The 23029-nt window shown below is 51.7% G+C and overlaps 3 protein-coding genes across 3 annotated transcripts in view; 2 read left to right on the plus strand and 1 right to left on the minus strand.

Moving 5' to 3' along the window:
* LOC308050575 (olfactory receptor 14J1-like) overlaps window positions 1-23029 on the plus strand; it is a gene marked incomplete at its 5' end in the record, with an annotated part of 296725 nt that overhangs the window by 52711 nt on the left and 220985 nt on the right. The window lies entirely within an intron of this gene.
* LOC308050636 (olfactory receptor 14J1-like) lies at window positions 9700-10810 on the minus strand (the record flags this gene model as incomplete). The annotated part of the gene is made up of 2 exons (XM_080360794.1): window positions 9700-10655; window positions 10750-10810. 2 exons carry the CDS (start codon window positions 10808-10810, stop codon window positions 9700-9702), a joined length of 1017 nt encoding a protein of 338 aa, XP_080216920.1.
* Window positions 20992-22110, plus strand: LOC308050637 (olfactory receptor 14A16-like; the record flags this gene model as incomplete). The annotated part of the gene is made up of 1 exon (XM_080360795.1): window positions 20992-22110. The coding sequence occupies exon 1, from the start codon at window positions 21136-21138 to the stop codon at window positions 22108-22110; it is 975 nt and encodes a 324-aa protein (XP_080216921.1). The 5' UTR covers window positions 20992-21135.

The following is a 23029-nucleotide window of genomic DNA, read 5'->3' on the forward strand; positions in this document are numbered from 1 at the left end:
CCCGTGGAAGGAGCCCCAGGTCAATCACCATGGACTGGCCCCTCACAACCACCATTTCCAGCACTGGCTTCTCTCCCCAGCTCACAGAAGTTGTTCTTCCATCCATGGAGGGACACTGAATGAGCAGGTCAGCAGTCCATGTTTGCATCATACAGATGAGGTGTGAGCACACACACCATGTATGTGAGGTGAGATGAACCCAAGTGAGCATAAACAGCATCAGCTATTCCTGAGAGTTCCATGAAGAGAGTTCTGTGGGACAGACAATGTCTCGAGGTCACTTCATGTTGGGAGAAACATCCTGTGGGAAACCACCTGAATGCAGCACTGGGTTGTGTATCCTCCAGTTGTGATCCCCGTGTCCATTCCTCATGACGTGGGGCATGTCAGATAAGTGCAGAGCAGGTGACACACCACAGGGCTGAGGTGCCTCCCGTCCTTTGGGAGTGGCAACAGGAGGCCAGAAAGAAACTGAGACTACGGCCTCTATGCGTAAAAGGGACAGACTCTGTCTCTGAGCATCCCTGGGTACAGAAGGAGTCCACGAGGCCAGCTCAGACATGGATGCCTGACAGAACCTGACATTTCTGTGTGTGACTCCAGGAACAAACCCCACTGCCCCAGTGAGACTGATCTCAGCTGCCTTACACAGGATCATTGCCAGGGCTCCAGTTTGCTCTGTTACCCTTGCCTGGGATTCTGGATTGTGCTCTCATAAGAACCAGGGTAATTAGGGAGATCCTGGGGTCCTTGGAAAAGGCAGAAATCAAAGCCATGTTCAAGGAAGGCAAGCAAAGGTATTGGGAGCCTGATCAGCCTTTCTCTGTCCCTGGGAAGGGATTGGACATGTTCTCCTGTAGAATGCGATTTTAACTCTTTTGGGGGTGATGCAAAGATGGGTCAAGGCCTTGAACAGGACAGTGTTCACCCAGCCTTGAGCAGGACAGGGAGACAAGATGAGTGAGACAAGGGCTCTCTTCAAGCAAGGCAAGGAAGTGAGACGGGTATCTACAGCCTGTAGGGAAAGGGGGGCAGGTGTAGGACTATGTAGAGCACTGTTCAGTCTTGGTGAGGTCCTGGGTGCTAAGGAGGGGGATGGATGGGTTCTGTATTATGAGGTCAGTTGGGTCTCAGACACTCACAATCCAGTCAGAATCCTGTGGCTGTGAAGGGGACAGTGAGGTCAGTTGTGTCTCTGGAGGTGACAGCCCAGCAGCAGGGACATGGCTGGGAAAGAACCTCAGCCTAAGTACGACAGATCCTACCCAGGAAGAGATCTTGAAGAGAAGTTGTCACATCCATCTCACCTGAGAACATGACGGGACAGCAGCAGGGACATGGTCGTGTGTATCAGAGAAGCTGAAAGGCCAGCAACACTTGTGGGATTTAGGAGATCATGGTGAGGTTACTTCTCTCTGGTCAAGTGCAAGAAGACTAGAAGAATAACAGGTTGGATCTCTGCTTGATGGGCAGTTTCTGAGGTGGTAAAGCTTCGAGAAAAAAACCCAAAGCCACCAAGTACAGATTGGGAAGTAGAGACTGGTTATCAGGAGTAAATGTCACGGAAAGCCTAACGGGTTGGGTTCCCTGCATGAAGGGCAGTTTATGAGATGGTCGAGCTTTTCCTGATAGTGGGAAGAAGCAGGAAAGAGAAAAAAGAAGTCTGCTTGCAAGGTGAGGAATGGATATGAGAAGGAAGAAATGTCACTGGAAGGACAGTGCTGTGGTGCACGAGGTGACCCAGAGGGAGCTGGATCAGCCCATGGTTTGTGTGCCAAAGAGCAGCCGGTGAGGGTGCAGACACAGCAGTGAAGGTGCAGAGATGCTGGGCTGAGAGCAGGTGGGAAGCGAGATGAGTGTCTGCAGCCTGCAGGGAAAGAGGGGCAGGGGCAGCACCGTGTGGAACAGCCTGTGGTGGAGATGGCAAAGGGCGCTGTAAGGCTGGAAGGGACCCACAGAACCCAGGTCTGTGTCCCCTTGGCCGGGGCAGTTGTCTCTGCCACTGACCCCAGGAGCAGACATGTTGTCCTCATGGCACTGGGGCCTCGCTGCCTCCTTGCAGCCCCATGGGGAAGCTGGAAGTTGTTGTCCCAGTGTTGTCCTTCCCTGGGCCTTGCACACCCACATCCCACGGTCCCAGGAAGAGCCCTGAGCCATGTGTTTACATCTCATCTGTACAATGAAAACAAGGACTTTTGACCTAGTGTTTCATAGAATCATAGAATGTCCTGAGTTGGAAGGACCCACAGAACCATGGAGTCCAACTGCTGTCCCTGCACAGGACACCCCACAGGTCACCCCGTGTGTCTGAGGACGTTGTCCAGTCTCTTGTTGAACACTGTCAGGTTGGGGCCGTGACACCTCCCTGGGGAGCCTGTTCAGTGTCCAGCACCTCTGGGGGAAGAACTTTTTCCTCATGTCCAACCTGACCCTCCCCTGGCACATCTTCCTGTCATTGAGTGGAGCAGCAATTTCAAGGATGTTTGAGGAGGTGCCTTTAAGATTTCACAAGTCTATGTTCTATAAAGACAGAGGTTCAACTTGTGAAGCACACAAGGCTAAACCTAAATTAGTGTGATTTGTGTTTTCTAAACTCTGGGTACAGTCACTTAAGCGTATTTACAAATCTCCTTCTTGCCAATCTTCCCTTATATTCCCACATCTACAATTAGTGTCATGCTCAGTATAAGCTGGAGCTGACATTTCTGTCTGGTTACTTCTGTTAGGTCAGATTTGCCAGGTACTTTGGTTAGTTTAGTTTGGAAGTTCCGTTCTGCTGGGAGTTTTGGGTGAGTTTTTTGCTGTTCTGCCATTTTGCAGCTGGCCCTTGAGCCTTTTTGCTCTGTCTTGCTGGGATTGGTTGTTTGGGACCAAGGTGCTCCTTTCTGCGGGACAGGCTGTTCCGTGTGACTGGAGTTACATGACAGATTGCACTGAGTATATTTTCTTAATTTAATTTAGTTTGATTTTTTATATTTCATTTTAATTTTTAAATGTCATTTCATTTAATTATATACATAGCAGTAGTAGTATATTATACTATATTTATTGTCTTATTAAAATGCTATGTCTGAACCCACGGGTTTCTCCATTCCCTTCAGTTATCTTCCATATCACACTTAATAGGTTGGGGGAGTACGTGAGCAGCTGTTGTGGTCTTAGTTGCTGGCTGGGGTAGAACATTGACAGGGAAGGATAGTAGTGGCTCAAGAACTCTTGAGAATCACTTTCCAAGACGATAGCACTTTTTCTTTTTTGGTAGTGGGAAACAGCAAGAGAAAGGAAAATCATCAGAAACTGCAGCTCTGGAGGTCCAGAGTGGAGCTCAGGATAAAGAAATGTCATTCTAAGCACAGTGCTGTGGTCATTCAGAGGGACTCTGGATCAGCTATGGCTTTGTGTTTCAAGGAACAGCTGGTGAGGATGGAGAGACAGCAGCACAGGTGGGGACACACTGGGCTGAGAACAAGGTGGGGAAGCGCATGGGGTGTCTGCAGCCTGTGGGGAAACAGCCACAGGCCTGGGACAGTGCAGGATGGACCATGGTGGACATGGCCAAGGGCACTGGCAAGGCTGGATGTCCCTGCAAGAGCCAAGGTCTTTGTCCCCTTGGCTATGGCTGATGTCCCTGCCAGCGAGGCCTAAGAGGAGACACATGGTTGTCATGGCCATGGCACCCCATTGCCTCCTTGCACCCCCAGGGAGTGTCACACCATTGTCCTGCACTGGGCATCGCACTCCCCACAGCCCCAGGAAGAGCCCTGAGCCACACGTGAGGGACAGGATCTCCCTTCCAGGGGCAGGGGCTCAAGGCTTGGCCATTGTCCTTCATCAGACAAACCAAGGGCTTTCTCAGCATCAGAGCTGCTGCACTTTGCCTGTGCCTGATGTAATCACTGCCTCCAATTATCTGCTCTAACGAGTCCCTGGGAGGCTTTGTCAGTAACAGCCCTCAGTGGGGCCCATTAATGCTTCAAGGTACTTTGGAGTTTGTTCTGACTTGGACTTCTTGAGCAGATTCTTCAGTCTGTGCTTGGTATCTGAGGTTCATGGACTCAGCACCAAATACACCATGGGGCTCATTAAAACACAGAAAGCCCTAACGAGCAATGTTTCTTATCTTAATTTTCTTCAAATCTTCAAGCCTTGTAGAACTAACTGTAGAGGTTTCAATGGGACACTTGCTGATGAAGATTTCAAAGAAGTTTTCATGAAGGAGGGTTTTTTCTTTCCAGGGTATTTTCAATCATTTTCCAGTGTATGGAAGAAGTGACAGCAGCATTCTACACTGGACACTGATCCCGAGGGTCTCCTGAAGACATCTGGACAGGCAGGAGAACAGTCCTTGAGGCTGGACACTGTATGGACAACCTGGCTCCTCACCCCCACCCCCAGTCTGCCGGGTCCCTCATTGGCCACCAGACATTGCATCACTTTTCCTCCATCAGACTTCTCCACTGAGCTCTGCAGGAGATGCTGCAGCTCCTGTGCACCAGCTCCACCTGCTCTCCTGTGCAAACACTGCACAGTTCAATCAACAGCAAAATACTTTCCTCAGCTGTGTGTGTAAGTGGATCTGATGAGGTCCAGCATCCACAAGGGACACCCACACAAGAACTGCTTTAGACAGAGAGACAGGAGAGGATAGAAATAAACACAATGAACGTGTTGACTGCCATGTCAATTAGAGCTCTGAAGAATGGGGCAGGTTTGTAACTCCCTGAAGCTCAAAGCAGAAACCAGACAGTTGAGAGGCCACTGAATGACCAAAGAGCAAGTGGAGGAGAAACCTGAGAGCACTGGGAAGGGCAAACGTCCAGACAGGGCTGGAAAGTTGTCCTTGGACAGGGACATTGAATCAGGAGAGGTGGGAACTCCTGAATGACGAGGGAGATGAAATCAGAGAGTGTTGGTAATAGAAGTACAAAGGAAGACTGATATTTGTTCTCTTACCCTTAGAACATCTTTCATCAGCTGTCTCACCATAAACAGTCAGGGCCATTTTAGGGCCCAGTGTACCTGAGGTGCTGGGCTGGGATTGGCATCTATCACACAGGACCTGGGGAGACCAGAGCACCTTGCAGTGCAGGTGGAGCCTGGGCAGGGGTTCCCGGGGCATCTACACTGGCACCAAGTGTTTGTGTCCCTGGAGCTGAAGACATTTGAGCGCTAAATCCATCCCAAGTTCTGGAAAACTCTTTCCTTTTCAAAGAAAAGACACCACACCAAACAAACAAACAAAAAGTATGTTGTCACCTTCCTCTGCTTTGGATCTCTGTGTTCAGTTCCTCTTATTTTAATTGTCATTGACATCAACTGAAAGGAGGTTTTGTCATGGAGGGTGTTGGTCTCTTCTCCCAAGTAGCAAATGATAGGACAAGAGGAAATGGCCTCAAGTTGCACACGGGGAGGTTTAGATTGGACATTAGACAGAAATTCTTCATGGAAAGGGTTTTGAAGCAATGGAGCAGACCGTCCAGTGAGGTTGTGGAGTCCCCATCACTGAAGGTGTTTAAAACACAGATAGATGGGGCTCTTAGGGACATCGTTTAGTGCCAGATTTAGGTTATGGTTGGACTCGATGATCCCCTTAAGGGTCTCTTCCAACAACACTTGTTCTATGCTTCCATGATAAGTCATGTTTGCTATTTTCTTTCTCAGAGGACCATGCAGCCTCCCTGAGAGCCAGGACTTTTCTGAGGTGTTTGGGAGACGTCTCACGGTCACACTAGCCAGTTCCACCAGCCCCTGTCTGTCCCTTCCCAGACCAAACCTCTTCTCCATATCCCAACCTTCCAGGCGAGTTTCTGGGACACAGCAAATGGTGTCCAGGTCCTCTGGGCCTGTTCAGAGAGAGCAGCTTGCCAACATGGTGATGGGCTCTCTGTGCACATCAAAGCTTTCCTGACCATTTTTCTCAATACCCTACTTGTACCCAACCTTTCTGGTCCTTGAGCTGTACATGAGGGGATTGAACAAGGATCTGGGGATGGTGTAGAAAAAATACTTTTTCAAACTGTCTTGTGAGGGCTGTTCTGGGCATCCCACAGTCCAGGATGAGGGTGCGGTAGAAACCAATGACATTGGTAAGAGGTCCAGGTGGAGAAGGCCTTGTGCCTGTCTACACTGGGGCAGAGCAGTGATGCATTGATGGGATGCCCATGTGAACAGGAAGGGGACAAATGGCTCTAAAATGCCTTCCAGCCAGTTCTTTACCCATCGCACATACACCATCCAGGCCACGAGCTGCCGCTTCTCCAGGAGATGCTGTGGGACACGGTGTCAAAGGCTTCACTGCAGTCTAAGGACACAACACCCACAGCCCGTGTGGCGGATTCACTGCCCACGACAGACTTTCCCTCATCTGCTCAGCGGTCACCTTGTCACAGAAGGAGATCAGACTGGTCAAGCAGGACCTGCCTTTCATCAAGCCATGCTGATTGGGCCCCATTGCTCGTCTGTGTGTGTGACCTCACAGTCCTTTGCCAGCCATGTTCCTGCTGTTGGCCAATCCCCTGCAGAGGCAGAAGTGACCTCACAGTGCCCTCCACAGCCATTGGTTCCTACTGGACTATGAGTTCCTGAGACACAAGTGACCACATGACATCGTACCCACCATCACCCTCCTTGTGGTCCAGTGTGTGAGCAGATCAAACTGAGCTGCTTTCATCATGTTTATCAAATACATTCCCTATCAAGGGTTTGAGTGGAGAAACGTTCCTCAGAGGAGCTGCTATATTTACTCTGGGGCATTTTACATCTGTGCTTCTGCCTCTGCTTTTGTTCTCCTTCCTCTGTCTATTCTGACATGAAAGAGCTCTCCAAGGAAAAGATTCATGGAATCCTACAATAACACAGGTTGGAAGAGACCCCTGAACACTATCTCTGTCCCACTGACCTTTATGGCACCCCAAGGAATAGCTGATGGCATCTGTGCTCACTTGGGTTCATCTCACCACATGCACACACTGGACATGCACATGATGTGTGTGTTTACAACTCATCTGGACAATGAAAACAGGGACTTATGACCTAGTGTTTCATAGAATCATAGAATGTTCTGAGTTGGAAGGACTCACAAGGATCATGGAGTCCAACTCCTGTCCCTGCACAGGACACCGCACAGGTCACCCCGTGTGTCTGAGGACGTTGTCCAGTCTCTTCTTGAACACTGTCAGGTTGGGGCCGTGACACCTCCCTGGGGAGCCTGTTCAGTGTCCAGCACCTCTGGGGGAAGGACGTTTTCATCATGTCCAACCTAAACCTCCCTTGGGACACCCTTCTTCCATTCCCTTGGGTATTGTTATCGGTCACCACAGAGAACAGATCAGTACCTTCCTTTACTTCTCCCCTTGTGAGGAAGCTGTAGCCACCATGAGGTCTCCTTTGAGTCTTTTCTTCAGCTCTGATGCTCAGAAACCCCTTGGTTTGCTTTCTGCAGCGGAAAGGAGAAGCCATCACCTCCAGGCAATGGGAAGGGGGATCCTGTCCCTCACACACAGCTCAGGGCTCTTCCTGGGACCGTGGGATGTGGGTGTGCAAGGCCCAGGGAAGGACAACACTGGGACAACAACTTCCAGCTTCCCCCTGGGGCTGCAAGGAGGCAGCGAGGCCCCAGTGCCATGAGGACAACATGTCTGCTCCTGGGGTCAGTGGCAGAGACAACTGCCCTGGCCAAGGGGACACAGACCTGGGTTCTGTGGGTCCCTTCCAGCCTTACAGCGCCCTTTGCCATCTCCACCACAGGCTGTTCCACACGGTGCTGCCCCTGCCCCTCTTTCCCTGCAGGCTGCAGACACCCATCTCGCTTCCCACCTGCTCTCACCCCAGCATCTCTGCACCTTCACTGCTGTGTCTGCACCCTCACCGGCTGCTCTTTGGAACACAAACCATGGGCTGATCCAGCTCCCTCTGGGTCACCTCTTGCACCACAGCACTGCCCTTCCAGTGACATTTCTTACTCCTCATATCCTGTTTGCACTTCCCAATCTGCACTTGGTAGCCAGAAGGAGACCATGTCTGAGCCTTGAAAACAGCCTGTTCACAACATGTCTTTCTTTCCCCTGTCCATTCTGGTTCAGCAATCCCTTTCTTGTCCTTCACATTCCTGGACATGGCTGCAGGAGGACGTCTCCCAACACCTTCCCAGGGAGCAAGGTAGGGTGGCCAGCCTGTAATGCTCCCAGTTCCTATTCCTGCTCTTCTTCAAGATGGGTTTGAGGTTTGCGGTTTCTAAGGACCCCAGAACCATTCTGGTTTCTATGGCACTTTTGAGAACACAATCCAGAATCACGGTCAAGGGTGATGTAGCAGACAGGAGCACTTGCAATGAGCCTGTCCAAGGCAGCTGAGATGAATCTCAGTGGGCCTGTGGAGTTTGTTCCTGGAGTCACACACAGAAATGTCAGAGTTTCATCAAGCATCCACAAGTGACCCTACCTCATGGGCTCCTTATGCACCCAGGGATGTTCAGAGACAGAGTCTGTCCCTTTTACACACAGAGGCAGGAGTCACAGTGTCCCTCTGGCCTCCTGTTGCCATTCAAAGGGATGGGAGGCACCTCAGCCCTGTGGCGTGTCACATGCTCTGCACTCATCTGACATGTCCCACATCATGAGGAATGGACACAGGGAGCTCAGTTCAAGGAAGAAGATCCCAGTGGGTGGTTTCCCATGAGCTGTTACTCCTAACGTGAAGTGACCTCGAGAAACTGTCTGTCCCACAGGCCTTCATGGAACGTCCAGGAATAGCTGATGGAATTTTTCCTCACTCAGGTTCATGTCACCTCACATACATGATGTGTGTGCTCACATCTCATCTGAACAGTGCAAACATGGATTTCTGACCTACTCATTCAGGGTCCCTCAGTGGAGGGAAGAACAACCTCTGTGAGATGGGGAAATAGGCTAGGGCTGCAAATGGTGGTTGTGAGGGGCCAGTCCATGATGACTGACCTGAGGCTCCTTCCACGGGGTGTCCAGTGCACAGGGGCACAGCCCAGCCCTGCTCTGCTGGTCCTGCAGGTCTCTGGCAGGAGCCTGGCTGTGAGAGGACACTGCTGTGTGACAGCCCTGCACACACACTCTGATCAGCTGTACACTGGGGTTACATCTGTGAGACACTTTTGTACTCATATGCTTGAAGACATAAACCATCATGTTCTGTACATAGGAGATCACCTTTGTATCTGGAAAGGCTGTTGTGAGGCCAGCTCTGTCACAGCAGTGCCCATTGCCTGTCCCTGCCTGCGCCCACAGCACTGACACACAGCAGGATGGTGACCAAGCTGCCAGAGCACTCAGGCCTTGCACCAACACCAGGGATGAGAAGGAGAGTGTGGAGTGGAACCAGAACAGCTCTGGAAGAACAAGCGCTGCTGCTCCCTGGCACAGCTGCCATACTGGACATGATTCCCCTACTCCAGTCACAGAAACTGTCCCTGCAGCTCCAGAAAGGCCTTGGAGTTACAATGTCAGTAGAAAAAAAATTGTGGAAAGTCCCTTTATTTTACTCAAACACAGAGAGCATTAATTCGTCACTGACACAGCCACTCAGTGAGAAAAGCAGGCAGTGAATTACAAAGAAAATTAAAACTTTCTCACAATAAACAAACACAAGGAGAAACAAAAAATACTGCACACAGGATGAACCTGCAATGAGTTGGCCTATAACTCTTATGTAGAAGAAGTTAGAGACAGTTTATAGCTTCAGAAGAAATCCAGTCATCTGTTTCCTCAGGGCATCCTTGAGCTCCTGGTTCCTCATGCTGTAGATGAGGGGGTTCACTGCTGGAGGCACCACTGAGTACAGAAAGGACAAAACCAGGTCCAGGGATGGGGAGGAGATGGAGGGGAGCTTCAGGTAGGCAAACATGCCAGTGCTGAGGAACAGGGAGACCACGGCCAGGTGAGGGAGGCAGGTGGAAAAGGCTTTGTGCCGTCCCTGCTCAGAGGGGATCCTCAGCACGGCCCTCAAGATCTGCACATACGACACCACAATGAACACAAAACAGCCAAAAGCGAAAGAAAAGCCGACTATAAGAAGCCCAGCTTTCCTGAGGTAGGAGTGTGAGCAGGAGAGCTTGAGGATCTGGGGGATTTCACAGAAGAACTGGCCCAGGGCATTGCCCTTGCACAGGGGCAGTGAAAATGTATTGGCCATGTGCAGCAGAGCAGTGAGAAACCCAGTGGCCCAGGCAGCTGCTGCCATGTGGACACAAGCTCTGCTGCCCAGGAGGGTCCCGTAGTGCAGGGGTTTGCAGATGGCAACGTAGCGGTCGTACGACATGATGGTGAGAAGACAATATTCTGCTACTACCAAGAAGGTAAAGAGAAAGAGCTGTGCAACACATCCTGTGTAAGAGATGTTCCTGGTGTCCCAGAAGGAATTGGCCATGGACTTGGGGACAATGGTGGAGATGGAGCCCAGGTCCAGGATAGCGAGGTTGAGCAGGAAGAAGTACATGGGGGTGTGCAGGTGCTGGTCCCAGGCTATGGTGGTGATGATGAGGCCGTTGCCCAGGAGGGCAGCCAGGTAGATGCCCAGGAAGAGCCAGAAGTGCAAGAGCTGCAGCTCTCGTGTGTCTGTGAACGGCAGGAGGAGGAACTGGGTGATGGAGCTGCTGTTGGACGTTTGCTGCCTGTGGGCATGTGGCACTGTGAAAACAGGAGAGCACGTAGAGAAATCAGGACAGAGTTCTCCCAGAAAATCTCTTCCCCCCCTCAACCAACATCCCTCTTCTACTCCCACCTGTGCCACCACATATAGAAATGTAAATTGTTCTCTCCTTTTTGGCAGCCGCTGTGGTCATGTCCCTGGCTGGAGCGTTGGTTTGTGCTTTCTGATTGTGCTGTGAGGATCAGGGCCTCTTCCTGTGGGCTCCCAAGGTGTCAACCCTGCCCTACAGCACCGGGACCTGGGAAAGGGGGGGAGTTCTTGTGTTTATACACAATTATAATCTACTTATATCGTAATCATAATTCACAATATCATGCCAGGGAAGCACTGGGGTGTCCTAAAGCTGTTCTGACTGGGACAGAATGGGCTCGTTCCCCAGCCCCACACATTGCACATCCCGGAGCCCCAGAGGGCATGATGGGCTTAGGGAATTTGCTCCCACAGAGACATCTGCATGGCAGGACTTGCAGCATCAGTATCTGATCTTCAGCTGAAAGCCCAGCTGCAGAGAGTTTGAGGGAAGAACACAGGCAGCGGAGTCACCGAGTGGACAAGGAGACATGGCCCAGCGCTTCTGCTGAGAGAGAACAGGGAGACACGGACAGGCCCTCAGGAGCTTCTCCTTCTTGGAAGCTGGGCTGCCAAGGAAGTGCCTCAGCTCAAGACACCACAGACTTGAGGACAGAAGCTGTGGTGGGTGGGAGAGGAGCCTGGCAGCACTGCTAAGGGGTAGACATCAACACTGCAGGGGATGGCAGGAAGGTGCCCAAGTTCCCCCTGTGATGGCACTTTTGGCAGAAGGTCTCTCTCTCCCCCTGCCCAGGTCTCCACTGCCTGGAGCTGTTCCTGCCGGGAGCAGTTTCTCTGTCCACATGTCAACTCCCTGTCACTGCTCTCAGTGTCAGTCTGTCCCACCCCCTGTGTGCTCAGCTCTTCCCTGCACAAACCTCCTGGCAGCTCAGCACTGCCCAGGAACATCTCTATGTGTGTGCGGATTCTGCTGAGGACATCATACCAGCCCTAAAGGGGCTGGAAAGGAGATGTTGCTGCTCTGTGAGCCAGAGTGTGTTGAATTGCGCTCTCAGAGAAAAATAAATATCTGGAGTTTCAGCACTTCCCCGTAACTGAAAGACTCATTTCCATCTTCCCTTTCCTAGCCAGCCAGCCAAGAATAGAGGACAAAAGGCAATAATTGCTTCCCTTTCAGATAATCCCTGCCTTGTTGTCCCTCTTGGAATGTCCCTGGGGGTGAGTTGTCAGCAACTCTGATCCACACAACACCCTCTCCACAGCACAAGGACCCTGTCCTGCCTGGGATCACTCCTTCCCCCCACATCTTCTCCCCTCCTTGTTGTTTGGATCTCCACGGGCAGGCTGAGCGCTGACCCTGGCAGGCGGCAGATTCCCTGCCCGGCACAGCCCTGGGGTGCAGGGACCCTGCTCTGCAGGACAGCCCTGGGCACCCCTGCGTGCTCCCCCGGCTTCACAGCTGTTCAACATGGCCTGACAAGAGCCCCATCCTTACAGATCCCACAAGCTGTGCCTGTGCCAGTTTCAGGAGATGCCTCCAGGAGCTGCAGCTGCACTGCCCTGCACCAGAGACTTACCATGACAAGGCTGCAAAGGTTTCTCCTCCAGTGAGCTCTCAGTCATCCTCGAGTCCTGAGCACCTTTAATCTCTCTCTGCCTTGCTCGTCTGCTGAGATCCCCAGGCAGAGCCCTCAGCCCTGCTGCGTGTGCAGAGGAGCTGCTCCTGGGCAGAGCTGTCTCTCTGCAGCTCTGCCGCTGCCATGAGCTCCCTGTGTCCCAGGAGCCCAGCCCAGCTCAGCACCACAGGAGCAGCCCAAGGCACTTTAATGACCCCTCTGGTGGGTTTGGTGCTGAGTCCATGAACCTGAGACCCTGAGGGGAAGCTGAAGAAACTTCTCAAGAAGTCAAACTCAGATGCAAACTGCAAAGTTTCCTGTAATATACACGGGTCCCACTGAGGGACAGAACTGAAGAACTGACCCCAGAGTTTGGTTAGAGCAGAAAACTGGAGGCAGTGATGACAGGTCAGGAAAAGCAATGTAAATGTGTCTCTGATGCTCAGTAAACCTGAATGTGTTTCGTTAACCAAAGGACTAAGTCCTGACCCCCAACCCTGGGGAGTCAGATCCTGTCCCTCCCACATTGCCCAGGGCCCTTCCTGGGACAGTGTGATGTGGGGCTGTGCAAGGCCAAGGGCAGGACTATGGTCCCACATCTCCCAGGTTCCTGGCTGGGGACAAGGAGGGGTTTGGAGCTCATTGACAACGTCTTCCTAACACAGGTGACTGAGGAGTCAGTGGGGTGAGGTGCCCTGTGGGACTTCACACTTACAAACCAGAAAGAGTTGGTCAGGATGGAACAGTCAGAGATGGGAAAGTGGAGCTGAGGCTCCTGGGAGATGAGAACAAGGCCAAGAGCAGGATTTCAGGAGAGCAGGATTTGGTCTGCTGAGGGACCTGCTTGGGTCCTGTGGGATATGACCTTGGTGTCTGCAGTGCTTTTTGCTCACATCTCCTCCCTTCTCTCACCCACCTGCTGTTGTGCAGTGTTTTTTACCCTTTCTCAAATAAATATCCCAGAGGTGCTGCCAGCATCACTGAGTGGCTCAGATTGGGCAAGGAGTGGGTCCATCTTGGAGCAGCTAAATCAGCTCTGTCTGACATTGGTCAAACTCCTGTTGTCTTCTCAGAGAGGTGACAACTGTAGCACACCCACACTCAGCCCCAGTCCCAAGTCTTTGCCATGTAAGCCCAGTACAGGGTGACAATATGTTGGGTGTTACAAACTACTTGATCATGGAGAAGAAATGGAAAAGATCTTCTGTCAGTAACCTGAGGAAGTCACCAGTCAACGAGTACGTTCCTATCGGGAACTGTAATTGCCCTGACATTCACTGGCCAGGGAAAGCTGGAGGTACCGAAATTCCAGAGGATCTTGGGACAAATTCTTAACATGTCTGCCTGGTGGGTCAACAAGGGTGATGCTCACCTGGATCTGGAACTGGAAAAAAAGGAGTAACTGGTGAGGGATGTGAACAGCAGTGTCCACCTTGGCTGTTGTGACCAGGACACAGTGGGGTCCCAGGCACCAGGATGGAGGGAGGAAGGCCAGCAGCAGAGCACAGGCTGGTGGGATCCAGAGGGGAAGACTTTGACATACTGGGGAATGGTGGGCAAAGTGGAGACATGGAAGTAGATCTGTAGGGTGATGGAGCTCAGGAAATCTGATAATCCTTACAGGACAGGCTGCTCCAAGCACAAGAATGATCCCTCCACCTGAGGTGCTGATGCCACCTGTTCTGGAAAGGGAGGGAAGGGCGAGCAGGGAAGGGAATAGAAGAAATTTGGCTTTATTGCTCTTTATTGTGGAAATTGTCTCGGTTTTGCAATTCCTGAAATCCCCCTAATTATCCACACGACACTTGAAGCCTTTAGGAAAATGATGCAAAGAGCCTTTGCTTGTAAGAGTATTTTTGATGTTCATGAGCCCTCTGCTGCCATGATCCTGAACTGCAACTACTGAAAGAATGAACAAACCTCTAATGAAGTGAAAGGCAGAAGCAAATCCCAAGTTTCTGAGGGTGTTTGGACCCCATGAAGGGCCATCAATGACACAGCTGTGAAGGAAACAACAAGAGCAGGTCCCTGTCCCTGGAGGCTGGTGAAGGAAAGACTTGGAGACACTTTTTCCAGGCGGTGAGGGCCATGTGGAGGTGGCTCTGATGCCATGACAGCCCTTGATGCTTGTTCATCACCAGAATGGCTCAGCCCTGACCCCTGGGACCTGGTAGATCTTTCTGAACTGTTTTTCAAGGCTTTTCCTGTGGTCAGTGTGAGTGTTTTGTGTTTTGGGGGTGGTGTTTATTTCAAGTGCTGTTGCTTTAACTGCAAGGCTCTAGTTTTCTGTGGAGTTGGAAATGCCTGTGAATTCCTCACAACTCATCCAGCTTCTTTCATACACCTGACAATGGTCACCAGTCACCTCAGTGTCCCAGTCCCAAACTTGCTTGAATCCCCTATTTGGATCCATACCCATCACTGCAGGAGGTTCATGGATCCACCAGGCTCATGGATGATTCCTGAGGACCATCCAAGTGTGGGCAGTGTAAGAGAGGAGCAGAGCAGGGTCAGCTCATGGGCCATGACTGAGCACAGCCACCCCAGCAGCAGCCGTTCCCCATCTCCCAGGCACAGCCATGCCCACAGCATGCAAATGGCACTGCCATACATGATTAGCCCAAGAGAGGCCTTCCTAACTTCCATATTCCCAGGAAGATCTTCCTCCTGTTCCTCCTCCACCTGCAGACATCAACTGCTTTCCATTGCTGGGCTCAGACATGGCTGGAAGGGTTCACTGAAGCCATCAGCCATCTCATTGCTTCTCCCTGACATGCCCTGACCCTCTCCCACACCTACAATGGCCAATCACGGCTGCTCAGGCCTCCCGCTCTTCAGAAGAGGCCTCGAGCTTCTTGGTTCTTCCTGGTGCTGATTATGAACTTCCTCGCTCTCTCCAGAGTTCATGGTGAGCTTTCTTGTCCATAACAGCCCCTTTATGACCATGTCTCACTAAATGGTTGTGTTTGTATGATCATTTGTGCAGAAAGGGCAGTCACAGGACAGCACCCAATATGTCAAAACTGATGCCCAGTGAAATGCCGTAAAGCCCCGATGAGTTCCCCTGTGTCTGTGTCTCTCCTGGAAGGAGTCTGTCCCGAGAAGGGGATCCAGCTCCTGCCACTCTCTGCAGAGGCACATGAGCAGTGTCCATCACCTGGGGACACAAAGGGTGACGTTTGCCAGACCACCCGTCATCTGAACCACTTAGATGTGTGCTTGTGGATGGGGTATGGAGCCTTATAGTGCAAATACCTATTTAATTGTCATTGCCAGATTGGCTACCACTGATGCAGTGTACTACTTTATAGATATTTACATATAAGCATATAAAACTGACATTCTTAGACAAATTACACAAACACTTGAAGGATTATTCATGCCTTTTAACATGATTATCCACAGAAGGCCACCAGCTTTGCATCTCAGGAAATGGGATCCAGAGTTCAAGGGCAGGATGGTTTGGGCTCTGTGCTGGGATCTGGAAACTGAAACGTGCTCCCATCTCCCAGCCCCCTGCCCTCCTCAGTGAGGGTGTGAGACATTCTGCCAGCCAGGGCTGAACTCACAGCCATGACCAGTATCTTATGTCCAACTGCAGCCAACGGTGTCCTGCCAGCTCAGGATTGGAGCTTCCATTGCTGGAGGTGTTTAAAAGACAGAGAGATGTGTCACCTTGGGACATGGTTCAGTGGTGGTCTTGGCAATGTTTGACTTACAGTTGGACTCCATGTTCTTAATGGTCTTTTCCAGCCTAAATGATTCTATGATTCTATGATTTGGGTTGAAACCATTTCAATCCCATCACCTCCATGTTCCCTCAGAGGCGGCTGTTGTGTGGCACAACTGTCCTGGCTCTCCAGGCAGGTTGGGCACTGGGTTGGTGTCTGCATTGGCAGTTTTCCCCTTCCTGGGGTAAAAGGCTGTTGAGCAGAGACAGTTGTAGAGATTTGGGTCACAGAGTTTGCAGCAATCCTGTCAAACTCTGAGCAGGATGAGCTTTGGAGCTCAGGAAAAATGGAGATGCTCTGAAGGGTGTTTGTGAACAGTGGTGCTGTCACTATTAACAGTAACAGAGTACTCTGTATTCTTGATTATGTTGATGAATTAAAGCTCTTTAATTTCCCTCCCAGCAGTTATTCTCACTTCTCAAAATACATATTGCATCTCAGTAGCTTGCCTCTTGTATGAAGTCCTTGGAACAGTGCTTTCTCCCACATCCACCTTTTTTATCATTGAAAGAATACACCTGTTGGTCAGAATTTCTCCCAGTTCATCCCTCTTCCATCCATTTTCTCCTTTCTTTTTCTGGTGTGAGGGGCAGGTGGCATAGGGGAGTTGTTTCCTTTGTAGTTAAAGAAAGCCAAGGAACAGATCCCAGCCTAGTGAAAAGGCACAAAGGAAGCCAGAATCTTTATGTGGTGTACACTGACAATACATTGTTTCCTATATTTCTAATCTCTGAAATCCCATCTGTGCAGCAGAGATTGGAGTTATAAGCCCCCTTCATCTGCCCTGTTTGGCACCATGTAAAATGCAACTAGCCCAGTCAAATGGCTGGTTTGGATTCTCTTCACAGCCTGAACCACCACATGGGTCAGGAGATGAACCAAGATGCTCAGAGACGACTAAAACTTCTCGGTTCTTAAAGTTCTGGTGTTCCCTGGCATCTCAGCAGACATGTCACACTGATATCTGGGTGCAAGGAGCTGGTCAAGAGCCTCGTCTCCATTTCTATAATGATGGATTTGTGTCTGGCTGATGTGCAGACTCTGTGCATGGATGCTGACACCTGTTGAGCAACCTGCTCTGAAAGGGTTAACAACACAGGCTGTTCTTTCCGGAGAGGCATTAGGACAGCAAAAAATAAGATCTTGGCTCCGGCAAAAGAAAAAGATGGAAAAGATGTGGTCAGGACTGTTTGGGGGCACTTGTAAAGCAGCCCTGCACCTCATGTGAATTACTTCTGTGATCTGGGAGAACCTGAGAGCTCTCCTTAATTTGAAAACATGAAGGGGAAGGAAGGACAGCGTCATTCAGGCTGGATCGGACGTCGGGAGGTGTCTTGACCAACCTCCTGCTCACAGCAGGGTCAGACCAGATTACTCTGTCTTGATCCAGACACATCTTGGACACTTGGCTTTTTACCCATCTATTTACACACTGACACAGACCATAATATCCTACCTTGGACACAATAATGCTACAGGAGATGACAATGTATGCCTTGCTGACATTCACGTACCAGATCATCGTTGTTACCCCAGATCCACAACCTTGTCCTTTCCTCACAGAAAGCAAAGAGGATAGACAGGCACAACCTACCCTGGGCAAACCCCGTCACCTTCTCTTCCTGACACCCAGACATGGGGTCCCAGTGGCCATGCTCTGGGGCACAGCCCTTAGTTCCCCTGCTCACCCATGGGCCATTTTGAAAAGTGCACACACTGTGTGGGAGCTGCCAGTGGTCAGGGAGTCCCCCCAGTCTCCATGAGCTTTCACAGATGGTGGAGAGTGGCCTCACTGTGACATGGTCCTGCTGTCCCAGCTCCTGGGATGCTGCCCCTGCTGTCCCATAGACTGGAGAGGATTGTGTTAGTTCCCGTGACCCCAACTTGATTCCCATCCACTGCTGGTTGTTCTACCTCCAGCCACAGAGGTCTGGGAGACCTTGCTGGTGAAGAGGGAGGACAAGAGGACACTGATTCTCATCTCTTATTAAATTCGTCAGTGTCTGCACAGTGTCTTTGTTTCTCCTTTAACTGTTCCTGCAGTAGTAACAGCTCATTATGGGCCCTTGAATTGCCTTCCAGGTCTGGACTGAGTTCTGATCTGGACTGTTGCTGTGCTTGGAGGCTGCAGTCCTTGAGACCAGATGAACTCACTCCTGCCACCCTGCCTGGCAGTTCATTCCATCCGTGTCACAGCTCTGTCTGCAGCACTGACAGCTCCAGCTCCCCAGTCAGGTCCCTGGCTGAGGACATGGCCTCACATCTAGGCTGAGCCACCCCAGCTGTGGCACCAGCCCAGCTCTGACCTGCCACAAGAAACCTGTTACCAAGTGTCCAAGAGCCCATCTGTGCAAAGGCTTTGAATCAGAGCACAGACATGACATGGCCAAGGGCTGATGAATGTCTCTCTAGACCTGGGAGTATAAAACCAGAATAAAATGCCTTAACTCATTTAACTGAAGATATTCCTTCCCCGGCTTGGAAGAATTAGATCCTTTGCTGTAATATTGCTGGTGGCCTGTCTAATGATGGGACAAGAAAAGTTGATTCTCATACTAATACATTGTTTATTACAAAGAACACAATGATGTGTCTCTTCAGAGGAGAGAGAATAAACGTCTATGATTAATTGAGGTTGTTTCAAAGGATGTGTCCCTGGAACCCCAGGGACACCTGGAGAAGCACAGAGGGGACAGCGAAAGGGACATCATGGGCTGCTCCTGTGCTGCTGAGCTGGGCTGGGCTCCTGGGACACAGGGAGCTCATGGCAGCGGCAGCGCTGCAGAGAGACAGCTCTGCCCAGGAGCAGCTCCTCTGCACACGCAGCAGGGCTGAGGGCTCTGCCTGCAGCACCGAGGGCACAGGAGCCAGGCACAGATAGGGAAAGGCAATGTGGGGAGAGGACTGCTGTGACTTCACAAGGAGAGACAGTAAGTCTGTGGCTGCACGTTATTGCATTTGTAGATTATGGTGGAATTTCCTAACGCTGGTACATTAAACGAGATATGTAAGTAAAAATATCAGAGACTTTCTTTTATAGATAAGGAGCACCTGCAGCAGAGCAAGGATTTCCTCCTTAAACCATCAGAGCCATAACACATGGCAGCTGCCTCCTGCTGAGGATGACTTCAGGTGTGAGAAGCTGTTTGCACAGGCAGGGGTGCCCAGGGCTGTCCTGCAGAGCAGGGTCCCTGCACCCCAGGGCTGTGCCGGGCAGGGACTCTGCCGCCTGCCAGGGTCAGCGCTCAGCCTGTCCGGGAGATCCCAGCAACACTGAGGGGAGAAGCTGTTGGGTGGAAGGAGAGACCACTATCAGGACAGGAAAGGTGCTTCTGCTGTGGAGATGGTGCTGTGGGTCAGCACTGCTCACAGCTCCAGGTCACCCCCAGCATTTTTTCAAGCAGATGCCTCAAGCAGAAGATCAATGCAAGGATTACCAAATGGATAAGGAGCTTTCTTGGGCCTGTCTTTTCAGTTTCCTCTCCCAAGGGGTGGGGGGTGCAAGAAAGGATAAAATGAGAATGAGCTCTCATGCTGAAACAAGTCACTGAGACTCCTGAACTGCAACTCTGAGTGATCAGCACATCTGCCAGGAGGCTCATGACATCCCTTCCCCACCCCTCTGCCTGTGCACAGCACCTGCATCACCTTGGCTGGACCCGTCAGCCTTAGTCTGACCTGTCCTGTTTTCCAGCCTGCAGACAGGAAGATGCCCCCAGGCAGTGCCTGTGAACAGGCAGGATCTGTAGGGCCAGGGGGAGGGCAGAGAGGGTGGGATGGTCTGTGAGCACTGACAGGGAACAGACATGGACAGGGAAACACCTCCCAGGGGAGAATCTCCAGGCAGCAGGGAAATGATCAGAAATGAGAGGAAACCGAACCCGAAATGGTTATGGGAGGGAGAAGAGAGAAAAGTCCCTGTGACCCCCTGCAGGTCAGATCCCTCCTGTGAGCAGCCCCCTGGCCTCCTGTCCCACCCAGCAAAGCCTCTGCCCTCAGGGCCGGGGGCTCCAAGGCATGAAGCAGCTCCTGTGCAGCCAGAGCTGCAGTTCCTCTGCAGAGCACAGGGGCTGAGAGCAGCTGCCCGGCACTGTTGGTGTCTGGGAGGTGGCTGCACAGCTGGGGAAGGGGGATGCTGTCTGAGTGCCCGGCTGCCTCTGCCCTGGCCTCTCTCACCCCCACCCTCACCGCATTTTCCTTCTTGCTCCCCTGCTCTGGGTCACTGCTCTTGGGATCTTGTTCTTGCTGTCAGGCTCTCTGGGGATGGCAGTTTCAGCTGCAGAGTCACAGCCTGATCTTGGGGGTCCTTTCCTGCAGGTGTGTCCATGGGCACACGTGTCCCAGCTTTGCTCTGACCTGTGGGCTGCGGGCAACGCAGTCTGTGGGGCTGGGGAATGAGCTGTGTGTGTCCTGGGCTAAACGTTGGGTGCTGAGACCTTAGGAAAGGTTGAGACCTGTCATGGTCTGAGGTGGGTCCCTCTGCTCTCAGCAGTGCCTGGTGGCTCTTCAGGGTAATGTGGGAGTGTGATCAGCCCCCATCTCAGAAAGGTGCCAGCCCAGGGTAGCTGGAGCAGGACAGAGGGACAGAGCAGCTGCCCTCACTCTGCACTGACCCACAGGCACCCTCAGGTCTTGCAGGATTCGCTCTGTTCTCCCTGACTGCAGCAGAAATGCTGAGGCTTTCTGACACCCAGCAACACTCTGCAGTGAATATGGGGGGATATGTAAAAAAAGATGGATCTCCTAAACTGCCTTCACCATCTCTGTTCCCTGTCACTGGGAAAGCAAGTGCTGACAGCCCTTCTGTGTTAGCAGAACCAGGACAGTCCCCACCGTTCCCTGGCCCCACTTCTGCAGAGCTGGGCTGACTTATCGACGGCCCATGGGCAGAGGCCCTGCTCTTGGTTGCACATTTTCCAGCCTCAAGCAGGGCTGCAGCCACAGTGCTGAAAAAGGTACTCCTAGAAAAAAACAAGAGTGTCTGTGTGTGACAGGGGAGGGTCTACGGGACTTAGTTTGATTTTTGTCAGAGAACTCTGCCCTGGATTCTCATTGTCTTTTTTTTTTTTTTTCTTTTTCTCATGACAGTGCCCCATGTTCAGGAAAAGCAAATGTCCAACAACAGCTCCATCACCCAGTTCCTCCTCCTGCCGTTCACAGACACACGGGAGCTGCAGCTCTTGCACTTCTGGCTCTTCCTGGGCATCTACCTGGCTGCCCTCCTGGGCAACGGCCTCATCATCACCACCATAGCCTGGGACCAGCACCTCCACACCCCCATGTACTTCTTCCTGCTCAACCTCGCCCTCCTCGACCTGGGTGCCATCTCCACCATTGTCCCCAAATCCATGGCCAACTCTCTGTGGGACACCAGGGCCATTTCCCATGCAGGGTGTGCTACACAACTCTTTCTGTTTGTCTTTTTAATTTCAGCAGAGTTTTATCTCCTCACCATCATGTCGTACGACCGCTACGTTGCCATCTGCAAACCCCTCCACTACAGGACCCTCCTGGGCAGCAGAGCTTGTGTCCACATGGCAGCAGCTGCTTGGGCCACTGGGTTTCTCAGTGCTCTGCTGCACACGGCCAATACATTTTCACTGCCCCTGCAAGGGCACTGCAAGGGCAATGCCCTGGGCCAGTTCTTCTGTGAAATCCCCCCGATCCTCAAGCTCTCCTGCTCACACTCCTACCTCAGGGAACTTGGTCTTATCATGTTTAGTGTATCTTTTTTTGAGGGATGTTTTGTGTTCCTTGTGGTGTCCTATGTGCAGATCTTGAGGGCCGTGCTGAGGATCCCCTCTGAGCAGGGACGGCACAAAGCCTTTTCCACCTGCCTCCCTCACCTGGCCGTGGTCTCCCTGTTCATCAGCACTGCCATGTTTGCCCACCTGAAACCCTCATCCATCTCCTCCCCATCCCTGGACCTGGTGGTGTCTGTTCTGTACTCGGTGGTTCCTCCAGCAGTGAACCCCCTCATCTACAGCATGAGGAACCAGGAGCTTAAAGTGGCACTGAAGAAGCCAATTCAGTCATTTTTCTTTCAGCAACAATAAGTTACCCATATCTCTTCAGAAGTTATTTCCAGTTCATCTCAGATAGCTCCTGTGCATTGAGCATTTCATCTATGATAACCGTGTTTGTGAAGGAATTTCTTCACCCACGGCCCTTCTCCAGAGCAGTGACTCAGAGGCCTGTCTGCCTGTTTCTGGGGCCCTGGTACAGCTGGTGTCCTGTGTCACATCTCTGTAATACAGTTGTGGACCCATTTTGAAATCACTGTATTTCTGAAATTGCAGCCATCTTTTTGAAACACCTCACAAAAGGGGATTTCCTCAGTCTCAGTCTTTGGGGCTCGGGCTCTTCTTCCAAAGCTGTGGTCAGCCTGAATAAATTTCCCCCACAAGGCCATGCTGCTGTGCTTGTGTTTTTCATGGCTCAGGGGAGGACATGGGGCACCATGTCACGTCATGGTGCTGGTCTGAGTGTCCATCTGTGGGTGCCCAGTGTTCCTGGAGATGGTGAAGGACCTTCCGTGATCTGCCTTGGACTGTCTCGCTGTGGTTTCCAGGCATCACAGCCTGCTCCCTGTGCTTTGTGCTTCAACAGGGGAATGAATGACCCACAGAACGCTATTTCTGCATTCCCCAGCTCAGGGCAGGCTGCTCTGTCACTGCGGTAGCAGGAGCAGCATGAAGAGCTCCTGGCCAGGAGTCGTGTGCTGGTGAGAGGGGCTGGCACAGCAGGGCTGCCAGCAACAGGTGTAAAGGCTCTCTTGGAAACCAGAGCAGGGGACAAAGAGGGGCTGGCCGTGCTTCCATCGTGCCATGGCTGCCCCCAGCACTTAGGCTGATAGATTGATCCCCCTCTATGTCCCAACCCATCTCTACAACCATCCATCCATCCACCCATCCATCCATCCATCCATCCATCCATCCATCCATCCATCCATACCAGTACTCCATCTGGGAGAGT

The sequence above is a fragment of the Nesoenas mayeri genome (genome assembly GCF_963082525.1).
Source record: "Nesoenas mayeri genome assembly, chromosome: 29".
Lineage (NCBI taxonomy): Eukaryota > Metazoa > Chordata > Aves > Columbiformes > Columbidae > Nesoenas > Nesoenas mayeri.